The 11,310-nt window shown below is 35.3% G+C and overlaps 1 protein-coding gene across 3 annotated transcripts; it reads right to left on the reverse strand.

Annotated features, from left to right (window-relative positions):
* Window positions 1-335: 335 nt before the first annotated feature.
* On the reverse strand, window positions 336-7,654 carry LOC122313452 (protein FAR1-RELATED SEQUENCE 5-like). Of its 3 annotated transcripts, none has more exons than XM_043128479.1 (8): window positions 7,238-7,654; window positions 4,622-4,791; window positions 3,681-3,815; window positions 3,450-3,572; window positions 1,028-3,346; window positions 850-939; window positions 703-767; window positions 336-626 (listed from the first exon to the last, which is right to left on the reverse strand). In XM_043128479.1, the coding sequence occupies exons 3-7, from the start codon at window positions 3,741-3,743 to the stop codon at window positions 720-722; spliced, it is 2,643 nt and encodes an 880-aa protein (XP_042984413.1). In that variant the 5' UTR covers window positions 3,744-3,815; window positions 4,622-4,791; window positions 7,238-7,654; the 3' UTR covers window positions 336-626; window positions 703-719. The 3 variants fall into 3 exon arrangements, with proteins under 3 accessions (XP_042984413.1, XP_042984411.1, XP_042984412.1); XM_043128477.1 differs by having other exon boundaries at window positions 703-777; window positions 7,238-7,653; XM_043128478.1 differs by having other exon boundaries at window positions 703-777; window positions 4,622-4,887; window positions 7,238-7,653.
* Between the last annotated feature and the right edge of the window lie 3,656 nt (window positions 7,655-11,310).

An 11,310-nucleotide genomic window follows, 5' to 3' on the forward strand; every position in this document is an offset into this window, starting at 1 on the left:
CTAACCAACAAAATGATCCCATATAACATAAATAATAAGTCTATTTATATAATAAGAGGAAAAAAACAATTCATATAAAAAGAGGAACATGAAAATTCACGAGTTTACCTATTTGCTGCCCTTGTGATCTTATTGTTCCAAAACCAAATTATCAGGAACCTGTGCAAAATTCAATATGACTCGCGTTGAACATTGCTTTGGTGAATTTTCTGATTAATTGGGAACGGATGCAGGGTGACGTATGCCTAACAGAGATTTGATTATGTTAGAATCATGGCTGCTTGAATCAAATATTCACTGAGGAACTTTTACCCTCGTCTAAAACACTCAAGGTATTGAGATAAAACACCTGGAGCCAACATCATATTTCCATATAAAAAGTCTCATACCATCCAAAAATAACTACAAATAAAAAGCTATCCATCCCAAAATACAAATAATTGTCCAATATAATCCAGCCATTGGTTCCAATACATAATACACAAAAATGTGCTGTGTCGTGTGTCCATGAATTATATTCAATACTTAAGTTTTTGGAATATTAAAATTAAACCATCTCATTGTGCCGATTGTGATCCATCCAAGTCAAGTTGCATTGGTTGTGATCCATTCAATCCAAATTGCATCTGTAACGAATAATATTCAAATATTAATGTGATATCGATATTACCATTCAAATATTTTAAATTTTTGTGAACTTACATTTTCTTGACTTGCAATCACTGTTTCTCGAAGCTGGGTTCCATTAATGTCAAAAGCTGAGCTCTCTGGAATAGACTGGTGATAAATACTCATCAGGAAACAGGAGAATATTGTAATTCAAATATAAATATATAACTATTAATATACCTGCACGCCACCAACATTGGACATATCTATCTCTAAAGGGCCAAATAAATTTCTGCAAGTATCCATGACTGGTGTATCTCGTCCATCTCGCTAATAATCAAGTAACAAATAAAAAAACACATTAGTCATATTTGCATTAATAAAATATAAACAAACATGTAATATTAAAAATATGCACCTCTTTACGTTTCCCCTTAACTGGCATTTTCTTCGTCTTCACTTTAACTTTCCGCATGTCTTTCTCTATCCTAGATGCTCTCCTCAGAGATGGAAGTCTGTCTTTCCCTCTAACAACTTGTGAACTGGGTACTTGTTTTGAACTACCAACTATAGTTGTATCCTTTGTCGTACAACCAACATTGGAACCCGTTAAGATCATCGATGGGGGTTCTTGGTTGTCACGATATAATTCAATCATTGCATATAACTTATTAATTGCATCCTCAGTATGCTCTTTTGAACCCGCTGCATAAGTAATCATTTGATAGCAGATATTCAATAGACTTGAATATCTGTTCGCATCTGCCCGCTGATCCCCTGCATCATAGCTGCTGTGGATTAACATATATCTCCTTTTGATGTCCTTTCGCCATCGATCTAAAATATACTTATTTGGCAATGATTTTATCCCGTTACACTTGAATACGGCCAAAATGTGCCTACACAGAATCCCCCTCATCTGAAATAACCCACACGAACACTTTGTAGTTGCATCTTCCTCACTAAAGTCCACAGAATGTGTAACCAGCTTGGTAAACTCTTCCACACAAATTTCATCCTCTACTAGATATGTCTTTATTCCACCATCCCTCTTAAGTAAAACTGGATCCATATCAATGATGCCGGTAATTTGCTGCTGAACTTCCCTGAATTTTGCATTTGTGTACAAATCTTGAAATCTCTTTTCAATTGGAGATCTAGATATGCAGGGAATTGTGGAGTTGAATGAGTGGAAGTTCGCGCTATTTTCATTCTCAATTTTCTTTTTCAACTCCTCGTCAAACTGGTCAACAAACTCTTTCAAATTTGTCTTAGAATGCACATAACTGTCAAAAAAGGCATTCTTGCTCTCATTTCGCTGGGTTGTATTCATTCCAGCCCAAAAAAACTCTTTTAAGAATGCCGGTACCCAATGCTCACGCTCAGCGAATAAACTCTGCAACCAGGCATTCTCATGCAAGTTATACGTGGTGATTAACTCATCCCAACATTTCTCAAACTCTTCAATAGTTTGGGTGTCATATACACATTTCATCAATTCATTTTTCAACCCACTTTTGTAGGAACCATGGGAGCCAAGCTTTTCAGGGACTTTCTTCATTATATGCCACAAGCAAAATCTATGTCGACTTTTTGGAAAAACAATAGCAACTGCATTTTTTATCGCTCTATTCTGATTTGTGATAATAGCTTTCGGAGCTATACCATCCATACAATGCAACCAGGTCTGGAATAACCACACAAATGTCTCTGTATCCTCACTGGAAATCAATCCTGCTCCCAACAGAATTGATTGTCCATGATGGTTTATACCAACAAATGGTACAAAGGGCATCACAAATCTATTCGTTAGGTAAGTGGTATCAAATGTGACCACATCTCCAAAATATTGATAGGCTACCCTACTACGGGGGTCTGCCCAAAAAACATTTTTTAATTTCCCGTCGTCATCTAAATCCATCAATGCAAAAAACCCGGGATTTTTGTACTGCATCCTAACAAAATACTCTCGAAGCGCTCTAGCACCACCTTTCCCAAGTTGTAGATGTATTGCCTTATCAATGTAATTACAATTGTTTTCCAAATACGAGATGTTCTCGAATCCACCCTCGCCAACGACAAGAGATCCAAAACTCTTATTCATTCGGATGCTAGCCAAGTCGTTTGTATCTAGGACTCTTTTTACGGTCTCACTCACTTCTCTATTACATCGAAAGAAGCGGGATTTCTGTGGATTGAGGCCATGATTATGGATATTATAAACTGTTGTCAACTGCATCTTTCCCTCAACTTTTAAGGCATTAATTTTTGCCTTACATTCCGTCTTTCCTGTCGGACGTGGTTTGACAACATTCAACGTCCTATTCCGGGCCTTCCCACCACGGGCACAAGCAAGAGTGACATATCTAATAGTCTCATCCTCTCCCCTCTCACTCCTTTTTGTCATTACTCCAAACCCACATTTCTTAGCATATTGCTTGTAATAGGTCATTAATTCTTCAAAAGAATTAAACTCCATCCCCGACTTTGGCTCCTCAATCATGTCACCACCATCCATTTGGACACACTTAGGTGTCCCAGCACTGCCATCCTCGATTTCCCGTGAATCTGGTCCATCCTCTTTACTTTCCTTATCAACTCTAGAAGAAATACATGGCGCTTCAAGTTCCCTACAATCGGGTGTATCCTCTATATGAACTCTTGAGCTCATTGTGGAGCTTGTAGTGATGAGAGGAATCGGAGGTCCCATCCCATATTGAAATTGATAACCAACATTCTGCTTAAAGCACAAAAATGAAAGCAGTTAAACTTCCAGGAAAAGCAAAGTTATAAAAAAATAAAAGAAGAAGAAGAAGACATAAACAGAGCTGCATCACCACCTGAATGTTGCTTGGATATTGGTTGCCATCTAGATGTGGCATAAAAGTCGATGACCGTGTAGGCCCTGGTCCATGCCAACCGTGCATGTAATTTGAATGGTTTGGAGTAGTTTTTGGTATGTCCTAACATAAAAAATAATAATGATAATTAGCAAGCACGAAGTTGATGTATTCATCCGATAAACATCAACTCAACACATTCCAACAAATTTTTAAAATAATATAACATACCGTGCTGGGAGGATTTGAGTTAGATGGTGTTAGCGGAGATGAGTGTTCTTCTCCTTTTTCCATGATGACAATCCCAAGGAGAGCTATATACGCGCTTCAGTAAATCCAGTGGATTTTAGTGATGACAGATATACCCTGAAAGATAATAGATTCCACACAACGTAGAAAACAATTCAAACATGAACTAAGACAAGACTGGCATAAATTCTAACCACACATCAAATACATCCGGGCAAGCATGTTGTCATAACTGTAGTCTGTCTTAAAATTGCAACTTGCAAGATTTCTGGATTTTTTAATCATATGAAGCACTATAAGTTCCACAAACAAGCATCTGCCTACCAGAAGTTAGATTTCCTAGCGCAAAGAACACAAAAAATACCTTTCTAACATATTTGCACCTACTTCAACATATTTAGTAAATGCTATCCCAGTTGTAAAGATATCTGTAAGCTCAACTACCACATGACCAGCTAAAGAATTTTATGTCTGAGTGAGTATCTGGCCAATGACCATGTACTTTAATCAGATTAATGTATAAAATATCATAAATGTGTATATTTACTAAAGCACAAGAGATTTGTATAAAATGCTTCGTTTATATTGTATGTAGATGGTAAATAACTTGTCATGTTACATATTACTCTAATAAATATACCACCATCTTGCTCTTAAAACCTTTCTTTATTGTATTTTATGGATTTTTTGTAATTTATACATCATTATTAATAATGTGTGCTTTACGTCAACCAGGCGTGTGCTTGTGCTTTGCGCCTCGCACCTAGGCTTTAGACAGTGTTTGAGCTTTAAGAGTGCCTCGCTTTCACTAACCACCAATACTGAGCAAATCACTTGCCAACAAGAGGATAATTATCATATCCAGGCAAAGAGCAGCTAAATTATTAAAGTAAATAATTCACCGAAAGTCAAGAAAATCTCACCACTTGTCAAAGTGCCAAAGAAACAAAGAATTATCTACCGATGCCCATGCCCGAGGAATCTCGGGAAAAATTCCACATAAGGCAGTTCCTTCCCCACCAGCAGCATTATATCTTTCAATCAGTACTGGAGGTAGCTCCGAAGTATCCACCACCTCAACCAAGGGAGGCCACTGCAGTGAATTTACACAACATTAGACTACGTGAAGATGGGAGTAAACAATCCATTTCCAACAATCCAGGATGTCTATAGAGGCAATCTTTACCACCTAAAATATCAAAAAGTTAACATAAAGAGCAACAAGCATTAGGAATGAACAGAAAATGAACATAACAATAATGATAGTGATAACAATAACAATAAAATATTATATTTCAATGAATGACATCGTAAGACATACACTTACATTAATACATAAGTTTATGGTTATTAGCAGACCAAAACAAAGCTAAAAAATCTCTCTTCGTGCATATTACAAAAAAAAGTGGAAGGTTGTTCAAAACTCCACCTCTCAGATTAATTCATTGAATAAAACATTCAATTAGCTAGAGGTTTTATTCATTATAAAAAAGAATATATATATATATATATATATAAAGAAGTAAACAAAGAAAAAAATTGAGAGCTCTATGGTTTCAGGAGGGGGATCAATGTACAAGTTCTTTGGTAAAGTGGCCAATTCATTAGGAGGAACAATACCATTGACTTATTATCTATTAATGGCTTCTTCAGATCCTTTGGAAATTAGTAATCACATCATGTAGTTTTATCAATATTTGTAATTGGAATAATTCACTTGGAGGCTTGTGTTGGATGGACTTTCCTTTGCTTTGCTAAAAGGGTCTGTCCAATGGTTGGACAGACCCTTTTAGCATTTGGATGGGACTAATATTTTAGGATTCCTCAAAATCCTAAAAGACAATCCAGTTTGGATGGAATGATGAGAGGGAATCCAAATGCCCATGAGAATCCAGATTCCGTTCCCAACCCCCATTTGAAGGGAATTTGGATTTTCCTAAATGAGTAAGAATCCACATTCCCAATCCCTTAGGGATTCCTTTTTATTTTAAATGGGCATATATACCCCTTTTTAGTTTTTAAATTACACGTAATTTTATTTATATATAAAACTAAGTACCTATTTGATTTCAAGTTTGAGAGCTTAAAAAGTACTTTTCATAGCCTAAAACTCTTTTAAAGAAAATGATACGTTTAGTAAAATTTGAAAAAGTGCTTTAAGAACCTAAAAAGGTTGAAAATCCACTTTTAAAAAAAAAAAAAAAAAAACACCAAATTGAAACTTTTGTTGAAAAGCAGTTGCTGAGAACGCTGAAAACCACCCTAACAAATTTATAAGCGCTTTAGGTGTATGTTTCCCAAACAATAAATAGCTTTTCAATGGTAGAACTTTTTACAAAGCTTTACAATTTAAAGCTTTGTTACCTGCAACAATCCCAAACAGGAAACCAAACTTATTAGGCCAGAAAGAATCAAAGCAGAAGATTTACTTATAGCTAATACACGTAAGTCTGATTACTTTTTTTACTTTGATCGATAACTAAAAATATGAATATGTGATTTAGGTTCTCATAGATACAGGGGCGAGTCCATTCTATATGCTATAGGTGACACTGATCTTTAGTCAATAACCTTTTTAAATCTTTCATTAACTTTTTCGGTTTTTGTTGGACATCATTTCAATTAATGCAATTTTATGCTACCATTTGACACAGAAATTTTATAGTAATATTTTATTTTTATTTTTTTTACTCGATGAAATAAAAAGAAGAAGAAATATTGAAAAAAACCTTATATAGCTCAAATAAATAATATATGGATATTTTGGGGAAAAAATTATTCCTCTAGGAATAAACCAAACGTTGGACTATCATGTTACAGTGAATCCCATCATATCTCTAGTTATTTCCAAAAGTGAGTTTAATCACATTCCTAGAAGTCTAGATTCCCAAGCATTACATTCCTAAGAATGAAGTTGCTGGATGAAATGTTAAGAGTCCGCAAACCAAATGCCACATTTGAGGAATGTAAGGTGTGGGAGGTAGCAAAAGCCATGAAAGGTGACAAGGCAATGTGCCCAGATAGTTATTCCAGGGCCTTTTTCCAAGTATGTTGGGATGTAGTGAAGGATAATGTCATGTAGGCGTTTTGGGATTTTCATTGGAAGGGCAAAGAAATTCAACATGGCGAGGGAAAGAAACTATATTTACATCACCAAAGAAGTTCACAGAACGCACACAATGGAGAAATCAAAACAAGAAGATAAAAGTCTACATCCCCAACTGAATTGACAAACTGCTCAAAGTGAGACAAAAGGAGGAAAAATCTCGGGTACCCAACCAATTAATTTCACTCTATTTATATATAGAAACATACATTCATATACATATACACTTTCAGAAATACATCTTGTTCATTCTCTCGGCAAATTTATAACAACTTAAACGAAGGAATAAAAATGAAAAATTCTTATATAAAAAGGAATAAAAACGAATCATTTCCAAAACTTCCAGTAGATCGTAATTCATAAAAATAAGAAAATAGGCGGTAATTCATACAATTCACTTCTCTTCAAGTATCCAAAGAAAATTTGAAATCACCTCTCTGGGAGGAGTCGTATACGGGTGGCTGGCGTATCTCGAAGCTTCTAGGGCTTATTCGAGATCGAGCTGCGACGCAACTTCTCGGCCAATGCGGTCACTTACAACGAGACCAGCATTCATGACATCCCGCATCACAATCTCTTCTTCCCAAGACATCTCTTTTAAAACCCTAGAGCCGACGCAGAAAGCCAAATTATTTCTGAATCCCGGAATGGCCTAGGGTTGTGAAATTGCGAGCTCGAATGGGTCTGCCTTCCCTCGCTTTCTAGGGAACCAAACGAGGGAAATATCGATTTGGAGAGAGAAAATCAAATTGTGAGGAGAGCGGCGAGTTTCATAGGGGTAAAGAAAAGTGACAACAGGGAGGGAAGAGCCGAAGAGTAGTCAGGACCGCGTAAGGAAAGGGTTTTGGCGCCGTTTGCAATTACTAGGCCTGTGCTTAAATGGCTTGGGCCTGATCCATCCGAATAACCCGACCCACACAATCCGTCAAAGACGGGTTCATCAGGTCAACAATTACTTAGCGGCTTGAGTTAGATGCAGCCCGTTGAACCCTTGCAAACCGATATTCCTCTGCCTCGTCTTCTCCCACTGCAAAACCCTAGCCATTGTCACTGTTCTCCGTCGCGTTCTCCATTGCCGTTCCACACTCTGAGTCTTTCTTCCCACGAGAAAAAATCCTAATCTCTCTCTCTCTCTCTCTCTCTCTCTCTCTCTCTCTCCCCCCATGATCGTTGCTCCAAGATCACGTTCATTCTCCTTGCCCGTACTTCCCTCTCGATTTTCTTTGGATTTAAAGACAACATCGACTCGATTTGAAGATCTAGAGATTTGGAGATCTGAAGATTCAAAAACTTTTCTAAATGACAATGGAAGTGGGATCTGCCTAAAGGTGGGTGGGTTTAGTTTCTAAACTAAAAACTCGCTGCCTGGTTCACTTACTCTTATATCTTGCGTTGCGTTGCTTCACTTCTTCAATGCTACGCCTATTTGGAGACTACAACGAGAAAAGATGCCGCCTAAGACGGAGAAGCATTCCAAGGCACAGGAGGACCTTTTCTGCACTCTTGAACAGGCTTCGGCCAAATTTCCTGCTCTTATCGGTATATTTGCTATAATTGGTAAAGTTTTTGGTGTTGTGCGTGAGCCCAAAGGCTGTAGAATTTGGCTCTCAGAGTGTTCCATGGTTTCTTCTTCCATTGTTGTTGGTGTTAGTGGTGATGGGGTGTCGGTATAGAGAAGAAAAAAGGGAAAAAGAAAGTGGTGAAACCGTAAAATGCAGTGTTTGGTTCTGGAAGGCGGTGACCTGGCCCGCAACATGTCGGGTCGGATCGGGTCATTTTCATCTCAGCTGATTACCGGGTCAGATTGGGTCGGCCCCGAATGTGACTACGGTGCATCGGGTTGCAGGCCTAGCAATTACCTTGGCATTAATGAAGCTAGTATAAATATATCTAAACTCATTTTAATAGTCGAATACATCTAAACTCATTTAATTAGATTTTATAAAATTTATTGTAGCATTTAATTCACTACTATTCATAAAGCACTCAACTCAACTTAACATTCAAACGGATCTTAAAAGTTTTATTACTATAGGGCATATTAAACTCTTGCTTTTAAATTAAGGAAAAATATTTTTACAAGCATACTTCGTGCACTAATTCACGCACCGATATTGATATATAAAGCATATATTTAATCAAATGATTTGAATTGAAGGTGGAAATAATTTTTATGAGATATAAGATTTTCTTTTTCTTTTAAATTTTTTATATTTTTTTAATAAAAAAAATCATTGGTACGCGAATTAGTGCATGAAGTATGCTTGTATCTAGCACAACTCATTATTAAATTATTTTAATTTATATATTTAACTTTATAAAAAAATTATAAAAAAATATTTATTGACAAAATTATCTTGAAAATTTTAACTTAAAATAGATTAATTTAGGTTTGATTTTTTTTTCATAAACTCTCATCTCTTCTCATTTAATCATTAAAAATTTCCTATGCTCCTAAACAAAATACAAAAAATAATTAAAATTTTTCTGATTTCGAAACTAAAATAATATTAAAAAAATTATATTCTAATGATATTTTATTCAACTTTCATTCTTGTATCTAATCTAATCTAATCTGTGTAATCAAATGAGGCCTTAATCTATATTCTAGTGACTTCATTTTGAAGGCCAAGTTGTGGGCAAGCAACATTCAAATAATTCAAATTGATATCACATTTAGTGATGATTATTCTTCTAATAAGATTTCATATTTACATTTATAGCTTAATCAATTTTTTTTTTAACATAATCAGACAGACTCTCATTAATCAACAATACAAAGACTCAGCAATTATGTGCTTGGACAAATTCTAGAACAACATCAATAAAACTCTATCTATATCTTCTATGTTTAGGTCCAAGGCAAATTTTGCCAAGTTATGAGCCACATGATTTACTTCTCTTAACGTGATAATTGAATTCTAGTATCTTTATATGAAATTACCATTGTTGCTCAAATCTTCACCTAGTGGTGGGCGACAGTTCACCCAAAATTGCCCTGCCTGCCTCATCCCGCTAGGGGATGAGCAAATGAGTTGAAGGTGAGATACCCACCAACTCAATTTTACACATCTGCCCATATATATATATATATAAACATCCTAAACTAGCCTTCATCTTTCTTCCCAGCTACCAACCTCTCTCCAAAGATTTTCACATTAATCTTCTCCTCCTCTTCCACTTTCTACTTTGAGAACTTTTGTCACAAAGAAACACACGGCATGGGTCACTACTCCTACAAAGACCCATGGTCGTGGGTCTTTATTTGAGCTGCATAATAAGTTTTGAAGAGTCAGTAAAGTGGAAACTCAATCCACATCTTTTAGTAGAGGCACTAGACAAGTAATGTAGCTAAATTCAAATAATATTTTTTGTTTAACGATTAATATTATATTGTTGTTTTATATTATGTTGGTTTGAAACATTTATTTTTTTGTGTATAGGAATTTGATTCATTTTAAACTGATAATCTTGTTGCCCGCGTGCAAAAAAGTCAACTAAAAGTTTATTTGGAAGAACCTAGGGTAGACAAAAATGCAAACCATGATGTTCTTTTCTTTTGAAAAGAAAATGAATTTCGTTATTCTAATCATGCTTATATGACTCGTGACATTTTGAGTGTTCCAATTTCTACAGTTGCATCTAAATCTACTTTTAGTGTTGTGGATGTATCATCGATCAGTCTAGGAGTGCACTAAAACCATATGTTATTGAAGCATTAGTTTGCTGCACAAAAGATTGGTTATATGGCAAGAAAGATAACCCTATTTTTATTTTATTAAATAACTGACTATAATGTTTTCAATACAGTTATTTTATTTGACATAAAATTTTACAAATGACTTTTTTTTTTTTTATAGAAATACAATAAATGAAACTGGACGAGCTAATTGAAGATGTTATGGAGCTGGACATCAATAAGTGCAATGAGGACGCTTATTTCCTCCTTCAAGTTCTAAAATTGTTTAGATCTGTGATTATCATTATTGGGTTGTAACATTAATATTATTACAATATGTTTATGCTTTTATTTTTTAGATTGTAATTTAACTCATGAAGTTATGCTCATATTTGGTATCGTTGAGGTTTTAATGTTGATTTTTTATTGTTTGGATTATTATTTTGGACTTATGTGGTTAGTTTTATATTTTTGGGGGATATTGTGATTTTAACTTTCATATAAAATTATGTTAATCAGGTCAAATAGGTTATTTGGGTTATTTTAATCCATTTACATAAACAGGTTAAACGGGTTTTGTCATATATATCTATTTTTCAATTAATCCATAGAGGGACAAAACGAGTCATGTCATGTCAACCCGTTATTTTAATAAACCATGTTAGGGTTTGGAAATCTAACTCGTAAGGTTTCATGGGTTGTATTTAGGTTGATTAACTTATGATGGTAGTTTTACTCAGTCACCATTAAATGGTTTTCGGCAAAGCACTGTGTTTGTGGTAACCACTACAAGAAATAAAGTTTTTATTGAGAAAAAAATTTGTCGC

Source organism: Carya illinoinensis, chromosome 6 (genome assembly GCF_018687715.1).
Source record: "Carya illinoinensis cultivar Pawnee chromosome 6, C.illinoinensisPawnee_v1, whole genome shotgun sequence".
Taxonomy (NCBI): domain Eukaryota; kingdom Viridiplantae; phylum Streptophyta; class Magnoliopsida; order Fagales; family Juglandaceae; genus Carya; species Carya illinoinensis.

Bases quoted from the DNA above. Each gene is read 5' to 3' on its own strand.
- LOC122313452 (XM_043128477.1), bottom strand. From the start codon at position 3,743: ATGGAAAAAGGAGAAGAACACTCATCTCCGCTAACACCATCTAACTCA. The intron at 940-1,027 runs GTGCATATTTTT...CTTGATTATTAG, and splicing joins TTAAGGGGAAACGTAAAGAG to CGAGATGGACGAGATACACC. The intron at 627-702 runs GTAAGTTCACAA...TATTCGTTACAG, and splicing joins TGATTGCAAGTCAAGAAAAT to ATGCAATTTGGATTGAATGG.